Source organism: Malania oleifera, chromosome 7 (genome assembly GCF_029873635.1).
Source record: "Malania oleifera isolate guangnan ecotype guangnan chromosome 7, ASM2987363v1, whole genome shotgun sequence".
Taxonomy (NCBI): domain Eukaryota; kingdom Viridiplantae; phylum Streptophyta; class Magnoliopsida; order Santalales; family Ximeniaceae; genus Malania; species Malania oleifera.
The window spans coordinates 80,826,549-80,851,834 of record NC_080423.1 but is presented as its reverse complement, the minus strand read 5'-3'; the positions used below and the strand labels follow the sequence as shown (position 1 = coordinate 80,851,834).

The window sequence follows — 25,286 nt, the reverse complement described above, 5'->3', positions numbered from 1 at the left end:
TGGTCTAGGCTTTCTTTTTAATTTTCTTTGTTTTTGTTTTTTTTTTTTTGTTTTTGTTGTTGTTGTTGTTGTTGTTTCTTTCCTTTTATATATATTTTTCTTATAAAAACATCTCTTGATTTTTATAGCAAATTGTGCCCCTTTTGCTGCTACAGATCTGGATTTCTCATCTCTGAAATATATAAATATTTTTTTCCCTTTAAAATTCTTTAATTTTGATTTGGAGCTAGAAACAATGCTGCCTGGAGGCTGGAGGTTGGTTGTTTTCCTTTTTATTGGAACTTTTCTTTATTTTTTATCACCCTATGGTGTCTATTTGTTGCATTTTTTTTCTGGATTTCTTGTCTCCAAAAGATTGACAAATTATTTGCCCCTAAAAATTATTTAATCTTGATTTGGTTTGACATTATTTTTCCTTTAAAATTCTTTAATCTTGAATGGTTCTAGAATTTTTAATGATGCATTTTGTTTCATTATAATGTTATGAATTATGGCATAAGTTAACCCAAGCAATAATTCTGGAAGACGCTAAACTTGGTAATGGTGTTAACTGTTTAAATATGAGTTAACTTGGAAAACTTCCTCACAAAGAGATGATTTTCTGTATTATCACAAATATATATATATATATATATATATATGATCTATTTTGTTACCTTTCTGCAAATAATCGATATCACATTATACTCTTTAAGGCAGGGAAATGCGTGGTGGCCTTTCAAAACATATCCAGTTGAGCAAGTTTTTGTCTCATATTCCTTTATCTCCTGTACTGATAAATCACAATGTAACTCAGAAAAGCCCTAGTCAATCCCTTCACTCTTTTCAAACCTGACATTTGGTAGTCATTATGAGCAAACATGAGAAAATGTGTCTCTGTGTGAGATGTTTTTAGCATTTGGTTTCTCCAAAAATGCTACATCATAAGCTGATGGAATTTTCTATTTTGATTTCTGGTTTGCCTTGTCCCTGTGGCATTTTTGTCTTGCGTTAACTAAACCATCCATTTTTAGTGCCTTTAAAATTAAATTGTATTTATTTATTATTCGTTTGTTTTGTTTGATTGTTGTTGTTCTGTTTTTTTGGGTGGACATGCTAATTGGTTTTTTCTTTAAACATGATGAGTCTATATTTGACAACTTCCTCGAATCTTTATTGTGATTGGTGCTATCATTTTCTTCACATGTATGCAGTCATTGTTTATTATGTCTTTCTTTCATTGGCCTCAATTTAAATTAATGTCTTGATTTTGGGTAGAAATGTATTGCCTAAATTTGTAAATGCACAGATATAGTAGAAGTGGCTAGTAAAATTGACTGAGTCATGTTTTTAACTGGTAACACAGATATAGTAGAAGAATTTCGTTTGAAGGAGGGCATATTGTTGATCCAGATAAGGTACTTGTTCTTTTCAGTCTCTTAATTTCTGTAGTCAAAGGCAATTGTTTGTTATTCATAATTTTTTATCTCTTTTGTCAGGGTGAATTCCTTTGTCCTGTATGCCGTCGTTTTGCAAATTCAGTCTTGCCTGGATTACCTGGGGGTTCTCAGAAGATTTGGAAGAAGCCTAAAATTTTGAGCAGCACTTCAAAACAATTTTCAGGTGGTTTGGACTTATTTAGCCAGGGAAATGTTTTACTTAAGCTTCGGAAAGCATTGTCTCTCTTGCAAAGTGCGGCCAATGTAATTGGGAAGGATGAGATATATAAAACTTTTCCTATGCGTAGAAGTGGAAGGGTAAATCCAAACCTTGAGCCTTTCTTTCGTGTACTCTGTGGAATGTATTTTACCGGCAAAGAGGATAAATTGTCACAATCAGCAAGGGTTAGCCAGACAATGATTATGTGGGACACACTCAAATATTCCCTCATATCAATGGAAGTTGCTGCTCGTTCTTCGAAGATTCAATTGACCCCTACATATGACCTTAATGCCTTGTATAAAGGACTTGAGTCTTCAAATGGATTTATACTATCATTGTTGCTAAAAACTGTGCAGCGTATGCGTAGTAAGAACATTATCCACGTGCTTCAAAGATTTATAGGTATTCAGATGTTTGCGGAATCTATTTGCTCTGTGACTTATATGGATGAACCTCCTAGTGGTGTTTGTAGACATGGAGGTATGATTCTTGTTACTTCTTTAATCCTTTTATCATCATTATCATTGCACTTCTGTTTATTGTTTCATCTTAAGAGTTTTTAGTACCACCCATTTGCTTTTTTGGGGGCATGAAATCTCTGTGCTACCAATGTGTGTAATCAAATTTAGCAGTTGTGACTTATCTAACATCTCAATGTGCACTTCAATGATGCTTGAGAAAACTTTGTTGGTCATATTTGGACAAAAATTTCTTCTGGCCTTCACACATTCATGATTTATGTTATGGTTAAATGTGAATACAACATTTGACAAGAACACAGTACCCTATAGAATACACACACACACACACACAGAAATGTGGCACCTTCCAAATTTAAAAATTTTAGGAAATTATTTTTCAATTTATCATTTTTACCCCCTGGCAAGTAAATTTGGAGAAAAAATAAAAAAGCTTTTCATTAGTATTTTGAAAATGTTAACCAACACCTTACATACACTCTCAAGACAAAAAATATTCCTGAAAAGGATCATGTATGACATTAAGTTAGTCAGAGTTGAGAGTCCATAGTTATAGATTTATGAAGGGAAAAAGTTCATACGTTGCTGTTAATACTTGCAACTTGCTCAAATTACCCCTACCACTTCTACTGCCCCTTATAGTAACTAAATCTTCCTCATTGACGCATCATGTGACCTACGTTGCAAGTTCCTAAACCATCTGAGTCGTCCCTCCCTTATCTTATATTCTATAGGAGCTATGCCTAACTGACATATTGATAGATGATACCGCTATTCCCTATATCAATCTTAGCCTAAAGACCTTCTCGAAAACATGAAGGAGACCCAAAATATTCATAAGGAGTGTCTATTGGTAAAGTGAAGGTGTGACACCTTGACCCCCTCTTTGCCCACCTCCAATCCTTTCACTAACCACCATTCTACTCAAAATGTCAACGACTAAAAAAGGAAAAATTGGGGAAAGAGGGTCACCTTCCTTAATCCCTCTTGTAGCCTCAAACCAAGCTTGTGACTCGCCATTTACTAAAACTGAGTAGCTCACATTATAAAGACAACCTCTAATCCAACGCCGCCATCTCTCACCAAAACTCTTCCTCACAAAAATCTTATCGGGGAAATTCCAATTCACTCTATCATAAGCTTTTTAAAAATCTAATCTAAAGATTATTCCCTTCTTCTTCCTTCCCTGAATATCCTTGACAACCTCATTGGCCACCAAAATAGCATTCCCAATTTGCTTCCCCCCCCGGGGCACCCCCAAAAACAAATGCACTCTGAGCCTTATGGATATTCCTATCTAGCACTGCACTCAACCTATTAGCTAAAACTTTAGTAATGATTCTATAAACATTGAAACTAAGCTCATAGGTATATAGTTTGACATCTTGATGGATTTATTCTTCTTTGGCACTATAAGCAAGCCAGCCCTAACCACCTCCCAACAATCTTGGAAGAAAGTCATATTAAAACTGTCAAGTCTTGGAGCTTTATTCCTCTCCATGCCAAAAATCATGGCCCTCACTTCCTCTTCCTCTAAAGGTCTCTCCAACCAAACCACCTCCTTACTAGACAAAGGGTCCCAGTCTAAACCTTCAACCATTGGTCTACCATCATCCTCCCCAGAGTATAAATTAGAACAAAACTCAGTAATTTCAGAAACAATTTGACTTTGATAATAAGAGATAATGAACCCCCTCTCCCCTTTCCTCTTTGAACTCCCAAATCAAATCTTCCTCATTTTCCCATTAGCTATTCTGTGACAAAAAAATCTAGAATCACAATCACCATCTCTAATCCATTTAAACGTATTCTTTTGCCTCCAGCTTCTCATTTCCTTGAAAATCACCTCCTCCAATTCATTATTCAAAGAAACTCTTCTCATATCTTCCTCCTCGGATCTTCTTCCTTCTTATCTAACTCAACCAACTCTCTTAAAATACCGGCCTTTCTTAACCTTAAACCTCTGAACACCTTCCTATTCCATTCTTTCAAATTCTCTTCTAACCTCTTCAGTTTCCTCATGAATCTAGAACCTTCTCACCCCCTCTCTGCATCCTCATTCCAATAATTCCTGATTAAGGGATGAAAGGAAACATGATCCAACCACATATTTTCTAATCTAAAAGGAGTAGGACCCCAAGCAACCTTCCTCGATTCCAACATGATTGGAAAGTGGTTAGAAGTGGGCCTAAGTAAAACAGACTGCTAGAGATTAGGGAACTCATCCTCCCATTCCATACAAAAAAGGAATCTATTGAGCCTACTTGCCACCAATGTAGCACCTCCCGCCGACTATGTAAAATTAGCATTATCAAAGGGGAGATCTCTCAACTCAAACCACAATCGCTATTAAGGGAATCAAAACTTAGCACTGTAGCAGTAACTCTATCACCCCCTTTCTTCTATCAAGAAACCTCATAGCATTAAAATCACCTCCCACTATCTAATTAGGAGCACAAAAGCCAAACACATAACTTAGTTCATCCCAAAAAAACTCCTAAGGGTTAGTCTAAAAGGACCAGACACCAATGATACTCACCAGCCTTGTCCTTCCACTTCTATTAAGATGGGAAGAGAGAAAAGTCCTACTAGACTATCCATTTTAACAATAGAATGAGTGCCCTACAATGCCAAAATACCAACTGCGGACCACCGTAAAGGTAGAAAGGCACAATCCTTTTTACATCCTTACCAAATCCCCTTGATAAACCCCACCATCAACATTCTCAAGCTTAGTCTCCTGAATCAAAATACTGTCAGTATAATATTTTAAGTAGGACCTGTTTAATTAGCCGCCTCTTTCTAAGGTCTCCCAAACCTCTAATATTCCATCTGACAGTTTTCATAATGTCACTCATTACCCTCCCTTCACTCCCCCCTAATTGGTAGAAGAAACCAATTTCTTAAGTTCTTTCTTTACCTTTTTTTTTTCCTTATAAATTCTAAGGCTCACTAGCAATTTCTCCTCGGCCCCTACTGGTGATCAAGGTCCTTAAGAGTTTATTTGGATCTAGAATTTCTCTCACAGCCTGCTAGGCCAATACTAGAAGCACTACCCCTAGATGAACCCCCTCTATGGCATAAAGTGTCAGAAGAAAAAAACGGATTGAACAGGAAACAGAAGAATATTGTTTCTAGATTTGTACGAATTTGGACCGACCATATGAATAGCTACCTCTTCATCAATCACCTGGCCCGGCCCACAACACTTATTGAAGGAATATCAAGAAAGTCCACCATGTCAAAGTTAGGCTCATGGACAATAGGCAAAGACCCTCATCAATCAATTCTTTCATTTGGTTTAAGTTGTGTTTAATGTCATTTCTACCCCATTGCATGGTTTCGGAGAACAATTGAGCATACTCTTCCCCTTGCAGTTGTATACTTTGTGTGTAGTCATCATGCCCCAGGGCTTCAACTCCCTCACCTTTGGAACTTTCCTCTGTAATTTATGCCAAAGCATCCTCTTCATACAAATCTAAATCAGCTCTTAATTGATCCACCAACAATTCCTTCTCAAAATCACAAAAGCTACTCAAGTCATCTTCCATATTAGAGACCTCTTCCCAACCACTAGCCAAATTATCTTCAGATCTCTACTCATCATCTCGTTCAATTGTTTCACCTTTCCATTCCCTTGAGTACGATGTCAAAATTACGTCCCCTCTACTCTTAGGAATCCCCAAGTCCCTTCCTAATTCCCTACTAGTTGTGCTGAAAAGATAGTTGTGAGTTGGTAACATGAAGCATTCCTAAGATTCTCCTTCATCACCTTCGAGTCTCCCGAAGATTGTGCCTATGAAACCTCCGCCTTCAATTTATCTTGAGAGCTTTTCTTGACCTCCATATCGTAACTCCCCGAACCCCTCCCAAACTCCAAACCACCAAGCTTACCCATTTGGCTGCTAGAAAAGGGACCCAAATCATTAAGTTTCCTTCCTTTCTTGGCCCATTATAGGCCCAAGGTTATGATTGCCAATACCAATGTTTGGAAAGGAGTTTCTTTCAAATTTCTTGAAGTTCTCCTTTCCTTCCTAGGAACCTCTGACCACTTCTGAGAATGAGCAGTTATCCTAGAGCCTCTTAAAAACATTCGGCTTCTCCAACTTCTGCTCACGATGAATGATGTCCATGGAGCCACAATCTGCACAACTCATGTTGCAGTATCCTTCAAGGTCGATAAACAACTTCATCAAGGGTTCTAGAAACTTATGCCATCCTTCATTCTTGTTCCCTTTTGGGACATAGAGTGCTTGCCTTTGACCTTCAAAAGACTGCTTCTCAATACAGATTAACCTGCCTCTCTTATTAATTTGCTCTACGTGAATATTGCCTACTCTTCTGAAAAGAGCATCCCTACAATACCCCTTCGCCACCCCTAGAGGTAGGGGTGTACATGGTTCGGTTCGGTTTGGTTTTTTCCAAAACCGTCAACCGAACTGAACTCATCAGTTTTTGAAACTACTGAACCGAAACCGAACCATACACCGTCGGTTTATGAACAAACCAAATCATCAACTTTGTGGTTCGGTTCGGTTCTTTTCGGTTTTACTGAATTTTGAACTATTAAGCAACAAAAACATTACTTGAGCCCAAGTTGGGCTGCATCAAAAGGCCACAACCCATTTTATAACTCAAATAGGGCCAAGGCTCTAAATGCAAAGCTCAGCACATGAGACATTTTGAAAGGAGGGTCCAAAACTAGAACATATAAGGTGGGGATGCTTGTTTTCTTCCCATTTCCAGCTAATGTGGGACGACTAGCATCAAGTGGTTCCTCAATCTTAAATTCTTTTCTCTGGTCAGGCAGTTCCTGCACAAGAAGGCCGCCGGGAAGGGTTGCAGGCTAGATTGTGGTATAAATTAATATTATGATCTCCACTCAAATTCTCCAGATTTACATATATACATGAGGCTGAGGGACATTGTGAATAGAAGATTGTGGAATAATATTAATCTCCACTCAGATTCTCCAGATTTCTTGTCTCTGTAAATTTGACATCACCCAAAAGCAAATTTTTTTAAAAAAAAATCATCTACCTAGAACTATATATGTATATAGACACACGAATTGAAGCTATTGGGTTTGAACATGGGCGGTTAGTGGGCGATGTTGTGGAAGTCATTGTTCGGCGAGGCTCTCTTGCCGGAGTTCATGGAATTGGAGTTGTCGGCGGCAGATTAGAAGGCCCAAATTGCGTCATGCTTGGAAAGAAAAATCTGGTGTTGAATGATGATTACCCAGATCCGAGGATGCAAACAGCTTCGGGATTGGTTAGAGTCCGTTCCAATTGCAGATCGAAGATGGAGATTGACGATTAAACCCAGAAGAACCACCATAAGCACTTGAAGATGAAGAGGAAGAGAAGACCACTCTTTAATTATTTCGACTTTGGTAGCAATGGTGGATTCGGAGGTGGTTTCTCGCCGGCGATTGGCGATCCAATAGGTAACATCTATAAATATCAGTATTATATAAAATTATACAATTATAATTTATTAATTCAGTTTTCGGTTTTTTCGGTTCGGTTTTGGTCCGGTTTTCAGTTTTTTCGGTTTGGTTTCGGTCCGGTTTTCGGTTTCTTCGGTTCGTTTCAGTCCGGTTTTCGGTTTTTAGGTAATTTTTGTACATCCCTGCCTAGAGGACTTGAACAAATCATCCCCAAAGATCTCAAAATCCATAAAACTCCTCCTTTTTTAGTAGATAAAAGAGAAGAATCTCCCTGCACATTCAGAAGTCTGAATGTTGTACTATCCAAGTGATTAGCATTACAAATTTTCCTCTCAATCTTCATAGTAGAATATCCACTTGTCTTGGTCCCATCCCCCATAACCATGTAGGATATACAGCAGGAAGAAATTGTTTAAACAGTAGATGATAGAACATGACCAGATTACAAGTAATTGAACAACAAAAGAACAGCAGTCAAATACCGAACCACAACTAGTAGAAGACCATTGGAAAAAATCAATCAACAAGATCAGATAGAAGTAGATCTTTCCCCTATGCTGATAACACCATTCATGGTTTTAAATCGCAGCTGCAGGTAACGTCGCGTAGCGGTCGAGGGTGTCGTGGTATGCGAGAGATGTTTGTGTTATGTAACAAGAAGCAGGCGTAACGGTCGTGAATTTTTTTTCACACACCCACAACCATGCCAAAATTGAAAAATAAGCATGAAATCAATTAATACATGATTTTTAATGAATTTTGACTGCTTTTATTCAACCGACAAATGCTTTTAATAGGCATTATGATTTTTATATTAATTTTAGTGCGTTGTTTACAAAAAAAGTCATATATATATATATATAGTTTGCGCTACTTTAATGGGTAAAAAAAATGTAGGAATGTTATTAAAATGAAGAATCAATTAATTAGAGACATAAAATTGCTAGAAATGAGTCAATACTCAATATAAACATATATGAATTTGAAAAATGATTGGTATCGATAGTTGAATACATGAATACAATATTACAAATTTACAACATAACACATGTCACCACAAAAAAGAATGACGTGGAGGGTCTTCATAATCTGCATCTCTATTTTGAGATTGGGATTGGGAATTATCTCCCCACCCCTGTGGAAATACATAACTGAATATACCCATGTTTATGTTATTTCGTTGTTGCTCCTGAAAATCTACTGGTGGTGAAAATCCAATTGATATAAGAGGTGTATAATATCCTCCTTGACCATATTCTGAATCATATCCATAAGTTGGTGTTGGGGCTTGCACTTGGTAGTGTGTAGAAGAAGACTTACTAGACCCTGACCCAGTAGGATAAGGATGATATGCATGATATGGATCATAGTGTTGAGGTTTTGGATATCTTGGATGATAACTACTATCATGAGATCCACATGATTGTGATGATGAATACTCTAAACCAAATTCTCCAAAACTACAAACTGCACCTTATGAATCATAGTAGAATCACGATCTCGGAGTCAGTGGCTTCTTTTAGTTTGTGCACCTTGACTCCCACCAGGGCCACCACTAGTAGCACTCCTCCTTTTGGGTTGTGAAGATTGGTACTTTGGAAGAATACCCAAATCATAATTTTCGGGTATGTAGATCATAACAACTAGGAGGATATGTATCCCTTACAAATGATGTTCTTGTGTCATACCCATAATCATGTTCTACATTGCCACCACCACCACTACCATCACCACCAACCCTAGCCCCAGCCCCACGAACACCATCATCATCACTTGGTGGCATGGTTTTAAATCGTGGTAGCGGGTAGTGTAACGTGGAAATCCAAGTTCATATATATTGTTCTTTAGCCAAATAAGCTCACATGAAGCGTGAGTCGTGGCCCAAATACTCTGATTTAACACTCAACTAGACTAACATGGTTTGTGCCTTACATTTTCAGAATTAAAAGTTACCACCAACAAAAGCATAATATCTGATTGTTGATTTCCTGTCAGAAGGTAACCAACCCAATATGTATCTTTATATCCCTAAACTTAAGTTCAACCTAAGAGACCTCCCCAACGTGAATATTTGAGGTATCTTAACATACGAATGATTGCATCGCAGTGACTTCTTGTTAGAGAATCAAGAAACTGACTCACAACAGTTTTTGCAAAAATATAGCACGTCAATTAACTATGAGATAATTCAACTTTTCAACAAGTTTCTAATATCTTCCAAGGTCAGCCAACAAATCACCCATTTCTAGCACTAACTTTTCGTTAGGATCCATAGGTGTATCGACATGTTTAGATCCTAGTGGTTTGGTTTTATTAAGATGTGAAGAATGTCTTCCTAAAAAGTTTTTGGGGCCCCACCCTGCTTAGGTTCGAGAATATGTGGTTAGATCATGGCTTTTTCAATTCTTGGTTAGGGATTCGTGTAGTGAGGATGTGGAAAGTGGTTGGGAGGGGTTTAGATTTATGAAGAAGTTGAAGAGGTTGAAAGACAAACTAAAAGTATGGAATAGGGAGGTGTTCGGAGATATTAGGGTTAAAAAGTCAACTATTATAGGAGATTTGGAAGAGTTAGACAAAATGGAAGAAGGAGTGACTCTTTCAAGGGATGAAGAGGCTAAAAGGATTTCTTTGAATAATGAATTGGAAAACCTCTTTTTTAAGGAAATGAGAAGTTGGAGGCAAAAGACAAAATTTAAGTGGGTTAGAAATGGAGATTGTAATTCTAAATTTTTTCATTAGATGGCTAATGTAAAAATGAGGAAGAATTTGATTAAGGAGTTAAGAGGCAGAAAGGGGGCCTATTATCACAAACTCGAATAGAATTGCTTTGGGGATCACAGATTTCTATTACGATATGTCTTCTGAGGAGGATGAGAGTGGACCGATGGTGGAAGGATTAGAGTGGGATCCTTTGTCTGATGATAAAATAGGCTGGTTAGAGAGACCTTTTGAGGAAGAGGAAGTTAGGGCCGCAATTTTTGGGATGGAGAGGGATAAAACTCCTAGGCCTAATGATTTAAATTTAAGTTTTTATTAAGAATGTTGGATGGTGCTGAAGAATGACCTTATGAAAGTTTTTAATGAATTTTGTTGGAACAAGATTCTTAGCAAGAATATTAATTCTTCTTTATGACTTTGGTGTCTAAGAAAAATAGGTCAATTAATATTTCTGATTACAGGCCGATTAACTTAGTTTCTAGTGTTTATAAAATAATCACTAAAGTGCTAGCGAATAGGTTGTGTGTGATGCTTGATAGGACTATTTCTAAGGCCTCAACGCATTTGTGTGTTGGGGGGGGGGGGGGACAGATTGTAGATGCAATTTTAATTGTGAACAAAGCCATTGTGGATGTTAAGAGAAGGAAGAAGAAGTGGCTTGTCTTTAAGGCGGATTTTGAAAAAGCTTATGATAGAGTGAGTTGGAATTTTTTGGATAAGATTTTAGTGAGAAAGGGTTTTGGATAAAGATGGTGCAAATGGATGAAAGGTTGTATGTCTAATGTGAATTTCGCAGTGATAGTGAATGGTAAGCCTAAAACTTGGTTTAGGGCCACGAGGGGGATTAGACAAGGGGATCCTCTTTCTATGTTTTTGTTTGTGTTAGTGGCAAATGTTTTAAGTAGATTGATTGACAAGGTAGTGGATAGAGGGTTGGTGAAAGGTTTTAAAGTGGGTAGGGAGGAGATTATGGTTTCTCACTGTTAGTTTGTAGTTGATACTATTTCCCATATTTATTCTCTCTTTACTCCCCATAACAAATTTGTGATTGATAACAGTGGTAACATTCGATTTTGGAAAGATACATGGTTGGGGAATGTTGTTCTGGCCACCTTTCTTTTTTTTTTTCCATTTAAGCTCTGGGCAAAATGATCCCATGTATTCTTTTATTGTAGATTCAGGTGGTCCTCTACCTTCTTGAGATTTTTGTTTTAGGAGAGCCTTGAATGATAGGGAAACTATTGAATTATCATCTTTGTTGGTTATTGATAGTCGTTCTTGGTTGTTGGATTCATCGGGAGCTTTTTCATGTAAATCTTTCTTTGATTTCTTGGTTGGTACTAATCATTCCTTTCCACTCTACAAAGTAATCTAGAAGGTCAAAATCCCCCATAAAATCAAAGTGTTGCTTCGGTTGGTTGTGCTTAATAGAATAAATACTAATGACTTGCTGCAGATGAAGAGACCTTTAAAAGCTTTATCACCTAATATTTGTATGCTTTGTTTGGATTGTTCAAAGTTTGTTTCTCATTTTTATTGCATTGTGATTTTGTATGAATGGTTTGGAATAAGTTATTTAATAATTTTGGAGAAAGTTGGGTTTGTCTGAGAACGGTGGAGGAGTTCTTGGCAATATCTTTTGTGGGGTTTGGTAGGAGGAAGGAAGGTATTGTGTTATGGAATTGTGCTTTATTTGCAGTGTCATGGGTCTTGTGGAAGGAATGTAATTTACGTATTTTTTCAAGGAAGAAGATCCTTCATTGGTTGGTGTGGGAGAAAGTGCTTTTTATGGCTTCTTTGTGGTTTGTGAGCAATGGAACTTTTAAGGGGATGTGTTTGACAGATGTTCAACGGGATTGGAAGGCACCTCTAACGGCATGCTGATTTGAACTTGCTGTTTTTCTTTTTCGTTTTCTTGGGATTCTCAGATTTCGTTAAGGAGAGGTCTTTTATCCTATTTGTACTTTCTACGTTTATCTAATGAATTTCTTTTTCTATCCAAAACTGATGCAGAGGCCAATGAGGAAATGTAGTGCCTAAGGAGATGAACAAATGAACAGAGACAAGTCTGGCAATTGAGGAGAATCCAAACCATATATTTTAGTATATGCTTGGCTACAAAACGGACCTTCAAGCAAACCATGGAACCATTTGGATTGACTTTTAGGATATAACCTATTGACACCCAACCACAAATCTATTAGGAGGAAGATTTACCTATTCCTAAGTATCATTATCTTGTAACGCACATTTTTCAACAGTTGCAATCCTCCATCCAGAATGGAATAGAGGTTCAAAAATATATCTCAGAAGAGCAATTAATGACGAAGTACTAACAAAACGGTGATATAAGGATGACAAGAAGTGATAACAAACAAAATTAGAGATTGAATGCTGGGTACATGTGCGTTTACCTTTTTGAACAACAATAGGAAGATCAGCATCTTGGGAAATAGGGTCATTAGGCGAGAGAACTAGAGGCATTGAAGTAGAAGCTAGAGAAGGCTCTCTTCCTTGAGTAGTTGTATGTACAATTGCAAATTGGGATGATCCAAGCAAAATGAAGAACTCTAACAAGATGAAGATGTCAGAGGATTTTGTAGAAATAAAAATAATAGATTAGGATCTAGAAGGCAAGGTAAAGGAAGGGACTCATTAAGGTCTAGAGAACCCAGGAAAATAGAATATAGTATGGTGTAGACTCAAAAAAGGTGACATCAATAGGGACAAGTAATTAGTGTATAGTAGGGTTAGAGCATTGATGTCCCTTTTGAATCTAAGAGTAACCTAGAAAAATAGATTTGATAGTACGAGGATAGAACTTATCCAGACCTGGACATAACTAATGGAAAAATGACAACCAAATATACGAGGAAGAAGCGAGAATAAAGGAACCTTTGGGAAGATAACTAAATATGGGATGTTGCCATGAAGGATAATAGATGGCTTTTTATTGATGATAAAGCAAACAATGAGCACAACATCACTCCAAAAAACTTTGGGGGCATTCATTTGATACAAAAAGGATGAGTGACTTTGAGAATATGTTTGTTTTTCCTCTTTGCAATAGCATTTTGTTGTTGAGTGTGGATACAAGTTGATTAAGGAATCATATCGTAGTAACTCATATAGATAGTGAGTTGAGTATTGAAGTACTCCCTAGCAAGGTCTTTAATTTGATTTTGACTCAAATTTCGAAGCTCCAAAAGTATGGAAATTTCGACGGAAATTTCGATTTCGATGTCAATTTCGATTTCGATTTGAAAAAATAATGGAAACTAGTAGTAAGGCATGAAATTCTTTGTGAAAATTTAGAAATGGTTAACAAACATAATAATATAAGTTTTAAGACTAATATATTACAAATTAAATACATCTATGTTTTGTATGAGGTGGAAAAGTTGTAAAATAGTATGCGTATCAAACATGTTTGTAAGATAATGTATATTAAACATATTCAATTAATGTAAATGAAATTCATAAATCATTTTTAAATATTATTTATTATACAAATATTGATAATTTAGACATGAATGGTTAAATAAAATATTACTATAAGTTTATTTTTTCATATAATTTCAAAAGCACTTGTGATAACCTTTTGTTTCAATAAAACAAATAAAATAAATTAAAAGAGAAATTTCACTTCACTTTTGAATCTCTTGTTTGAAGTTTGACAAAATTTCATTGCATAGTTAAAATTTTGACAAATTTCGCTAAAATTTCGAGGTTTCGATAAATTTTGGATGATTCGTTGAGAATTCGATGGAAATTATGCAAGACGGAAATCGATTGCCATTTCGATTTCGAGGGTGATGGAAATTGGAAATTTCGATAGAAATTTTGACAATTTCGTGGAAATTTAAGACCATGCTCCTGAGCACCATCACTACAAAACAATGTTTTTAAAGAAGGCAAAAGGCGAGGCGTTTTAACCCTTAAGAGGCAAGGCTAAGTCTTAAATATTCTTCTTCTTCAATTTCTTGCAATTGCTCTAAGAAACTTCACTCGTAAGCTTGGATTAATATGTATTAAAGAAGATGCTTTTTCTCAGACCAAAATCAAAATCTCACGAAAGACATTCAATTTGTCACAATAAATCTCAAAACACAGTGGTTGGGCGGCTTGGGCCTCAGTCCAAATGCCAGCAAGCATTCAAATGAAAAGTTTGTGCTGGCAGTCCAATATCTCCAGCTACATTCCCAATTTCTCAAGTTTCCACAAAATAAAAGCTGACAAAATGCAGCAAATGAAGTTGGAATCCAGTGTTGATGCTGGAATTATCCTCCAAGTGTGTATCACAGGCTAACACTTGAATTTCTCCTAAATCCTGCTTCAAAATCTCAAGCAAAACCAGATTTTTCGCTCTCACAATTTCTCATTTGCAGGTTGCCAGCACATGTGCAATGGTGCTCCAGATGCAAGAAGTGTGAGAATTTGAAGGGCAGTAGTCCAGAAAAGCTTCAGCTGGCGTGTGGGGGCGGTGGTCGGATAGTGATGAAACTTCAGATGAGGGTGTTTCAAGGGATCCTGTCTTTGATGGTGTGGGTAGTGTTGCAAGATGATTGCTGGAGGTTAGGGTTTCGAACTAGTGGCACAAGTAGAGAGAGAATTGAGAGAAATTGAGAGGAGGGGAGGAGGAGGAGGAGGAGGAGAGAGGGAAACTACGGCAATCTGATTTCAAAAGGGATTACTTGTACAAGAGAGAGAGATAGAGAGAGGGTAACTACAGCAATCTGATTTCAAAATGTTTAGTTGTACTAACACATACATAAGAACCATGACCATCATTTGGATACCATAAAGGAGGAGGAGGACTGCAGCAATCTGATTAATTTTACAAGAGAGAGAGAGACGAAGAGAGGGATTAATTGTACAAGATAGAGAGAGAAAAAGAGAAGGAAACTACAGCAATCTGATTTCAAAATGATTAATTGTACTAACACATATTTACAAGAACCCTCACCATCATTTGGATACCATAAATTACATGTCCAGCACTCATATCCACCAGTACTAGCACAAATTTACATAAGAACCCTCACCATCATTTGGATACCATCATCCATACATGTGGTACCGAAAAGGTGTAGTCAGGAGAGGTATCTTGATGTGTTTAAGGATATATGATGTGGATTAGGTCAGGTCACCCTCCAACAAAAGATCCCCAACATGACCCAATGGAGTGCTGATTCAGAGTATATGACCGTAGCTCACACTGCATGTGAACTGGTTTGGCAATAGAACATGTTGGAAGAAGTTGGTTTTCCACAATTTGAGTCTATGAAGTTCATGTGTGACAATCTTGTCATTCCGATGGCCTCCCATCTTCTTTCATGAGAGAACAAAATATACTAGTCAATTAAATTTGTGCAGCAGCTCATTGCAACCACTCATGTAAAGTTTGAATACCAGCTTACTGATTTTTTAGCTATAGCTTTAGGGTGCGTGGGTTAAATCGATTTGTAAAAAGCTAGGAGCATATGATATCTATGCTCCAGCTTGGAAGAGTGTATTGCTTATATAGTAGTGCTAAGGCTTGATATACAAAACATTGTTGGCCCACACAACCTAGCCGCTCAAGCTTTTAGATAAAGTGGTAATATAACATGGTACCAGAGCCATGCTTGGCAAGAGGTCCCTAAGTTCTAATAAGTCTTTTAAAAAAATTATCATTTTTCCAAGATGGGTGTTATTCATTGTTCGTTTATCTCTGCATGTGCTATCGGGCTGCACATGCTGGGGAGTGTTAAGGCTTGATATAGATCCACAATCTAAAGCCTTAAGCTTTAGATAGTGATACTCTAACGAGTAATATTACTTATGTTTGTAAGCATAAGTTAATAAGGGTATTATGTTCATTGTAATGTGTTTGACATAAATTATAAATGGAGAGGGAGACATATCAATGTGATTGAGTTTTCCAATTTAATGAACGCTAGTAATATAACTCAATATGCTTATGGTGTTAAATAAACAAAAAAGCAAAACAGTTTCAAATAGCCATTACTTAAAAGAAGGTCCTTTTTGTATATGATATTGCTCATTTGAAGATCTTTTCAAAATTACTAAATCTGTTTTTAAACTTTAAATCCTTAAAATCATGTCTAAATCAAGATATTTTTTTAATACAGTTCTTTCAAATTTTCAAAATTTTGTATGATTATCAAACCATGAAAATTTCAATCAGAATTTTGCAAAAAAAAAAAAAAAGGAAGAAAAGAAAATTGTACTATTCTGAGTTTTGGTATTTGTGGGTTTTGGATCTCAAATTTCAATTTTCAAGGAAATTTTTCTTTGTAATTTACTTTCTACGACTTCTATTGGAATTTGAGATTTTGACTAGCTTGAGATGTGTGGAAATTTCAATGGAAAATTTTGAGCTGGAAATTGAATGCTCCTTTTATTTTAAGGATAGTGGGAATTGGTAATTTTTATGAAAATGTTGATAAAGTTTGTGGAAATTAAAGACCGTAGTTGGATAGCAGTTCAAAAATCAAAAATTTATGCAGCATGCCTCTAGATGAGTAGATGTACCAGTGCTCTCTCGGGATGGTGAAGCTTTTCACCTCTGCAACCTACACAGTACACAGTTATCCTCCTCAAATGTAGCTTTTAAAAGACACTGGGTTGGACAAGAGAGACTGCTGCTCAGTGATATAGTTTTTGTTTAATGGGATATCAAATCAGGTGCAACTTACGACACACAACATAGAAGGTACATGATTTCAGACAGGAGCTTAATTAATGAACTAAAAGTGGGTGGGTTCTTGATTATAAAGAATAGTAGTTTGGAACTTTTGCTGGGAAGAAGAGTTGCTCCCTAGGGTAAGTGTAAATGCATGTGGATTGGCCACATACAAAGTTGCTGTCTGTCATTCTGTTAGTTAAATACTTAAATGTCAAAAAATACCTCGTAGTCATTTACTTTTTTCTCAATAGGGGCGCCCAGACAGTGACCTTGAGGCACTGTTTTTCCTTGAATATATTTTTAAAGAGAAATTATGCTATATTTTTTTAAAAAAATTTATTTTTCTTTTTATTTGTTAACCAATTCTATGCTTCACAGATAATATGCTACGTATCCTGAATTATGATGAAATGGAAATACCATACCCTGACATTCAATTTTGGAAGCGAGCTTCTGATCCTGTCCTTTCTCACGACCCATTTTCATCACTGATGTGGGTCCTATTCTGTTTACCATATCCATTTCTTTCATGCGAGGAGTCAGTCTCATGTCTTGTCCATTTATTCTATGCTGTCTCTGTAGCCCAGGTGTGTTGAAAATTCCATTCTCTCTCTCTCTCTCTCTCTCTCTCTCTCTCTCTCTCTCTCTTCCAAGGTTGTTATTCTATTCTTGCAACATAGACCAAGTATCCTAATCGTATTATTTTTGCATTGCAGGCCATAATCACATATTGCTGTAAATATCCATCCAAGATAAGTGAATTAGGTTTTCAAGATTGCTTGATTACTGACATTTGCAAAGTTTTGGGAGAGGGTGGAATTGCTCAGCAATATTTTGTTTCAAGTTACATCAGCCCTTCTGATAATATTAAGGATATAATTCGCAGCTTGAGTTTCCCATATCTGCGAAGGTGTGCATTGCTGTGCAAACTAGTAAGCTTATCCACTTCAGCACCTTTCTGTGATGCTGCTACTGTGTCAGAAGGCTTTTCTAGTGCCATAGATGCCATGATGGATAATGCAAATGGGATCATGGTGGAGTTAACTGAAGTTGAAAAGTTGGAGAGCATGTTTAAGATTCCTGCACTTGATGTTGTTTTGAAGGATGAAGTACTACGTTCCTCAGTCATGCAATGGTTCCGTCATTTCCGCAAGGAATTTGAAGTTCATGGTCCTGAGTGTGTCCTATATTCCACTCCTGCAGTTCCATTTAAGTTGATGCAGCTGCCTCATGTCTACCAGGATATCTTGGAGAGGTGGGTTTGAAATTTCAGAAAATGCTTTCAAGTTCAGAAGGTTGCTTTTTTGTTTTTTATTTTTTGAAGATGGTACTTGGGTCAATAAAACAAATTTTATTTTAGGTATATAAAACAGAGATGCCCTGACTGTGAGCCTGCATTATGCCTGTTGTGTGGGAGATTATGCTCAGCAAGCTTGAAGCCATGCTGCAGGTATTACCCCCACTTTTTTTTTTTTTTGCAATTGTGCTTTACATAGACCACTTTTGATGCTGCTTTAGATATTATATTGGATGACATCATCTTTTAACATCTTGGTAACACATTGTCTTTATTGATTCTTCAGGGAAAGTGGGTGCCAAACTCATGCAATGGCCTGTGGCTCCGGTACAGGAGTATTCCTCTTGATTAGAGTATGTTTGTGTCACATTACTGATTGCTGTCTAGCCCTGTTTTGAGAAATCATCTTTAATTTGCAGTCTCCTTCATTTCTTTTACCTCTTGATATTTATTTTTCCTTTTTTTATTTGTCTTTGTTATGATAGAAAACAACAGTTCTTCTTCAAAGATCTGGACGTCGGGCCCCTTGGCCTTCTCCCTACTTGGATGCATTTGGCGAAGAGGTAAACCGGTTAATTTGTTATAGTAGTAGGCCATGGATATATTTTCTTCTTGTCATTATCAAAGATACACTAGCAAGTGCTAATTTTCTTCATTCTTCTGTTTGTCTAATCATTATGCCCATTGTCATGGCCTTAAGAGTCTTGCGACTGTGACACATGGTTTTGGTATATGATTCTGACTTGGAGGGAATTTGGTTAATGTGGATTCGACTATGGAGATGCCATGGGGATTGTTTCGGTATGTCTTTGTGACATTGTGGTGGATCTGGACAGTATTTATGGTGCTGTTCTCAAACTAAGATGTATGATCATTTGAACTAGAGTGGTTACCCATTTGTTAAAGAGAATTCTTCAGAGACATGACTTTTGGGGAAACACCAGATGGCGGCCTACCTTCCTTGGTAACTTATTGGGTACTAAGTGAGCACCCTAAGGAGCACTCAAAGGCGGGCTCTTGACATCCTCAAGGTGTGTGTCTTGGGCTTCTGTGTGGATTGGGAATCCCATAGACAATCCATTAGAGAACAAGGTTGTGCAATACAATCGCCTTAGAGGTTACAGCGTTCACCCCACTTGGTCATTGGCTATTTAGTTGGGTGGTGTCATCCTAGACCCCAGTCAAACTATAGGGATAAGTGTTACCCTCAGTGTTGGTGGAATCTGAGTTCAACTCCCATACCATTCAAGTCGGGCCTCCTCAATAACAACCTTAGTTGGATCAAGGGCTTTCGAGCCAAGAGGCTTGACCATTAAGTTAGACATTGCAGTGTTTCCTTGGATGAGGATGAGTACAGTTGGGCTGACTTGGTGTCTTGACACTATAGGAAAATCTTGGTAAGGGTGATTTCTTTTGGCCTTAGAGATCTCCACGTCCATGACATCTGTCTTTTTGTTTTTTGTACTCATCATTTTCACAAATAGACACAAGCATATGAGCAAAGTTGTTTTTCTTTATGATGTAAACCTATCGTGGGCAAGGCTTTTGGTAGTTTTCTTTAGAATGATAAAAAAGCATATTTCTTTTAAGAGAATATTTAGATACATATAAAAAGGAGGAGGAGGAAGAAGAACAAGAGGCGTGCTTGTTACCAATTAGGGCTTTTTGTTGGTTAGATCAAGAGGAGGGAAAAAGTCATGGAAAGGGAGAGCAAGGAGAAGTCAAAAGAGGGAATTGAGAACAAAGTTCTTTTTCAACATATCTTTTGTTTGTTATATTCTCCATGCTTTAGTACAACCCTAATTTGAACCTTCATGTAGACTTATTTTAGAAAATTGATACATTGAGGGTGCTAAATCCAATTCCCATATTTGAAGGACCCAAGATAGCTGTGAATTCTTTAAAGTAGCATCTAAACTAGCCTGCCTAAAGGCTCGTACGTTGTAGATTGGTGCTCTTCTTTTATTATACTTGCTCAGGAGCCAAGGATAAGATTGCGTGGTATCTGCTAATGGATGGATTTGAATGCAAGCTTGCAAGATGAAAAGAAAATTTATTTATGCAAAGCAGGAATATGGACTCTTTATGGTCATTGTTATGTGCTTGGTATGTATTATAAATAGAGGGAGAGACCTATCGTTGAGGTTAGGTCTTTCAATTAACCAAATACTTCAACAGTTTTCCTTTTTATCTTCCCCTAATCAGCCCTCAGGTATGATTCTTTTGGTTGGTTTGGGAGTTGTTTACAGACAGTTTTCATCTCAATTTCAAGGTGCGGCATCCTCCATAGGATGCTGTGTGTGTTCATGGTGATTTGCTTATGGAATTTCTGATGTACTGCTTCACTGGTTGGTTGTGGCATGATGATGCTGTGTGTTTGTGATTGATCGTTTATAATTTTGTATCAGTTTCTGGTGGTTTTGATTGGTATTCAATGACTATTTCCTGTTCTTGAAAGCACTCACTTCTAGCTACTTCCAGCCAATATACCTAGCTGCTGTGCTGCCAGGTTGTTTATCATGTATTCAGGTGCATTTTGGTGCTTTCTTGTGGTATGCCCACTTCTGCTTGGTCAAGTAATTCGATGTAGGATATTGTAACTTACGTTCCATGGTCAAAGTAGCCCTCTTTGAAGTTCTAAAGTTCTACTTTGTGCTTGTGTGTGCTGCCTAATTTCCCATTGTTGTTTGTGTTGTTCATTCCCAATACTCATGCGCACTTATTATAGTGTATTGGGGGTGGTTTTGATGGCCTCTATAGAGAGAGCTTCAAATGATACTGTTGAATAATTGGGTAAAATGGAAGACCTCAGTTCAATGATAGGTCTCTCCCTCTATTTATAATAGATGTCAAGTACAATTGGAATGACCATAATATCCTTACTAACTCACACTTGTTACTAACAAAACTCTTAACACATAATAATAATGCTAAATGACTAAATAACCATTCCCCTGAAGTTGGTTAGGCTCTAGCTTGTTACAAATGAATTTCACACAAGCACCTCCGAAGGCTTTAATGAACAAATCAGCAAGCTGAAACTCAAACTTCACATGAGTGGTTGTAAAGAGCTTCTGTACAAGTTTCTCTCGAATAAAGTGGCAATCAACGGCAATGTGCTTTGTTCGCTCATGGAAGACTGAGTTGGAAGCAATATGAATAGCAGCTCGATTATCACACGTTAACTCCATAGGTTGAGAATGTGGAAAACCTAGTTCTTTCAATATATTCTTCAACCAAACAAGTTCACATGTAGTGTGCGCTATAGCCCTCTACTCTGACTCATCACTTGACCTGGCCACCACAATTTGTTCATTTCTTTCCAAGACACCAAATTACCACCGATAAAGATACAATGCCCAGTTGTGGATCTTCAGTCGGAAGGTAATCTGGCCAAATCTGCATCGGTGTATCCTTGAATATGAGTGTGACCACTCCCTGGTGCACCTTTGAGATATCTCAAAATGTGAATTACTGCATCTCAGTGACTTGTTCTCAGGGAATCGAGAAACTGACTCATAACACTTGTTGCAAAGGATATATTTGGTTGAGTGACTATGAGATAATTCAACTTTCCAACAAGTCTCTAGTGCTGACCTAGGTTAGGCAACAAATCAACCATATTTGGCATTAACTTGCTATTGATATCCATAGGTGTATCAATAGGCTTGGATCCCAATAGCCCCATCTCATCTAAAAGATCAAGAACATACTTCCTTTGTGACAAGACCATTCCCTTTTTGGATTTCGATACTTCTAAACCCAAAAAGTACTTTAATGGTCCCAAGATCTTGGTCTAAAACTTACTCTACAGGAAAAGCTTTAGGTCTTAGATGTCTCATTCATTATTGCCAATGACCACAATGTCATCCGCATACATAATAAGAAAAATCCTTCTAGATGGAGTGTGACGACAAGATACAAAGTTCTACTGCACACCAATGGAGGCCAAACTCAAGTACTACAACACTTGAACGGCCAAATCATGCTCTTGGAGATTGTTTTAATCCACACAATGATTTTTTAAGTTGACATGCGAAGTCCAACTCCCGCTAAGGAACCTAGATGGTTGCTCTATATATACCTCCTCATGAAGATCACCATGTAGGAAAGCATTCTTCACATCTAACTGATCTAGAGGCCAACGACAAGTGGTGACTAAAGAAATAAACATACGTATTGAGGCAAGTTTAGCAGTTAAAGGAATGTGTTTGAATAATCCAAGCTATACACCTGAGTATACCCCTTAGCAACAAGGCGGGCCTTCAAATGAACCATAGAACCATTAGGATTGACGTTCACATTGTACACCCAGGGACAACCAACCATAGAGTTATTAGGAGGAAGAGGTACCGAATCCTAAGTATCACTATCATATAGTACATGCATTTCTTCAACCATTTCTGTCCTCCACCCACAATGCGATAGGGCTTCAGAAATAGATTTTGGAAGAGCAACAAAAGACAGAGTACTAACAAAATAGTAATAAGTGGTGACAAGAAATCATAACCACAAAATTTGAGATCGAATGTTGGGTATAGGTGTGTTTACCTTTTCAAAAAGCTATAGGAGGATCAAAATCATGGGAAGTAAGATCATTTGACGAGGGAACTAAAGGCACAATAGTAGAAGCTGGAGGAGGCACTTCTCCCTTGAGTTGCCATGCGTATACTTGCAAATTGGGGTGATCCAAGCAATGAGGAGGACTTAAGTTAGATGAAGATGTAGAAGGAAGGGGCAAGGTTTGGATTTGGAAGGCAAGACAAAGGAAGGACTCATCGAGGTCAGCAGAACTCAAGGAATCAGAGTAGTATGGCATAGACTCAAAAAAGGTGACATCAATAGAGACAAAGAATCAATTAAAGTAGGACAATAACATCGATATCCATTTTGAGTATAGGAATAGCCCAAAAAAACACATTTGATAACACGAGGATCCAACTTATCCAATCTTGGAGTTAACTGATGGACAAAGGACACAACCGAATATACAAGGATGAAGGGAGAACAAAGGAGTCTTAGGGAAGATAACTGAATGTGGGATTTTACCACCAAGGATAGGGGATGTCATTTTCTTGATAAGGGAGCAAGTTGTGAGCACACCATCTCTTCAAAAAACTTTGGGGACATTCATTACAATTGGGTACGAGTGACTTCAAGAATATGCTTGTTTTTCTGCTTTGCAACTCCATTTTTTTGTGGAGTGGGCACAAAGAGGATTGATGGATCATACCAAAGTTAGTCTTATAAGTACTGAATTGGGTATTGAAGTACTCCTGAGCATTATCACTACAAAGTATCCTAAATGGCATATCTTGAGTCTTTATTTGGGAACATAAGGCGCAAAAGATATCAAACAACTCGAAATGATCTTTTGTTAAATGTAAGCAAGTCATCCTAGAGTAGTCATCAATAAAACCCCAACCTTGATGTGCCACGACTAGGTCCCCAAATATTGGATTGGACTGGCATGAAAGGACAAACCAACCATTTTTCGACTCAGGAAGCAACCCAATTGACATGACTCACACTCAAGATTAGACATAGAACTCAATGTAGGAACTAGTTGTTTCAACTTTTCCAAGGGCGGATGACCAAGGCGACGGTGGATTTGAAGTGGTCTAGCTGTGTTTGTGCAGGTAATGGGTGGAGAAGGGGACCCAACGTAGTAAAGTCCGTGAGCCTCATGTCAAGTGCCAATTGTCTTTCTTATCTTCAGATCCTGAATAACCACAGAATTAGGAAAGAATGTGATAGAACAATTTAGTGACTTTGTAAGCTTACTAAATGACATGACATTGAAATGAGATTTAGTAATCCAAAAAGCAGAAGAAAGAGAGATAGAAAGAGTAGGGTTTACTATTCCTATCCCCTTAATAGCAATAGTGGACCCATCAGCAAGGGTAACTTGAGGTAGATGTTTAGGATACTGGAGATTAGGGAAAAAAAGAAAAAAAAGTTGGTTGCACTTGTTATATGGTCAATGGCAGCATAATGGATAACCCAAGGACTAGTTGGAAGGACACCAGAGGACATATAGATTGTAGGATTACCTTTCTGAGCTTAGGACGCAATGTGATAAGATGCTTGTTGAGACGATTGATAATGTAGAAACCTTGAATACTCCTCTGATATAGTCATAGTATGCCGTTCACTCAAACAAGTGACTAATGAGGGAACCATACTTTTGGGATTTGCAAACTGCATCCCAACATTCACAAATTCAGACCAATGATCACAAGATTAATTGCTACATCAATCGAAACAAGCATGAACAAGGTGACCCACCATGAACAAGTCACAAATAAATCAATACAAGGCTGCCACAGCACCAAGAAACTCAGATGCAGCCCCAAGAAAGCAACACGCAGCACTGGAACAATTGGAGAGGTGAACCACCGAAACTACCATGGATAAATCACCAACAAACTTATATAACAGTGTCACAGCCTCACAAAAAACAGTTTATGAGCTCTGCCACTGCTTCAAGAAAGTCACCAATGACTGTTACTAACACCAATCAACAGCTAACGAATTACCACGAATGCACAGTCACAACAAAGATTGAATCTTTGAGCAAAACACATGCCCAACAGCTTGATATTTTGGCATATGGAAGGAATTAGAACATTGAATAAAAAAACACAGCAAATCCCACTGTTTCAGACCCAATAAACTCAATAACCATTGATAAACAGCTTCATGAAGCATCAAACAACCATTCCTTGGGTGCCGCACATGAGCAATTAAAAAATGTGAGATCTTTGGACAAAAAACAACACAAAAAACTCCAATGACATGTTAATAGAGGGATTGGATCACTGCTGGATGATTTCAGGTTGAAAACATGCCTGAAAGTAGCATCATGCACCGTTGCATGAAGTCGGCTGTGGCAGCCTTCAACTGGCGCATGAGGGCGCATGGGACACTGCCTGGAGATGGGATTTCAGTGGGGGGGGGGGGGGGTGGGAAGATCGACAGTGTCTGGGTTACTATGGTGTTGTTTTT

The 25,286-nt window shown here is 37.6% G+C and overlaps 1 protein-coding gene across 2 annotated transcripts in view; it reads left to right on the top strand.

Annotated features, from left to right (window-relative positions):
- The window catches only part of LOC131160103 (E3 ubiquitin-protein ligase PRT6), a 119,649-nt gene that overhangs the window by 50,977 nt on the left and 43,386 nt on the right, over positions 1–25,286 (top strand). For both annotated transcript variants that reach the window (XR_009137931.1, XM_058115443.1), the window contains exons 8-14: positions 1,346–1,397; positions 1,479–2,121; positions 17,360–17,568; positions 17,698–18,236; positions 18,342–18,431; positions 18,565–18,631; positions 18,764–18,841. Coding sequence is in view for 1 of the 2 variants with exons in the window: in XM_058115443.1 (XP_057971426.1) it covers positions 1,346–1,397; positions 1,479–2,121; positions 17,360–17,568; positions 17,698–18,236; positions 18,342–18,431; positions 18,565–18,631; positions 18,764–18,841 (1,678 nt within the window). In the remaining variant the exon portion in view is untranslated. The remainder of the gene's footprint in view (positions 1–1,345; positions 1,398–1,478; positions 2,122–17,359; positions 17,569–17,697; positions 18,237–18,341; positions 18,432–18,564; positions 18,632–18,763; positions 18,842–25,286) is intronic.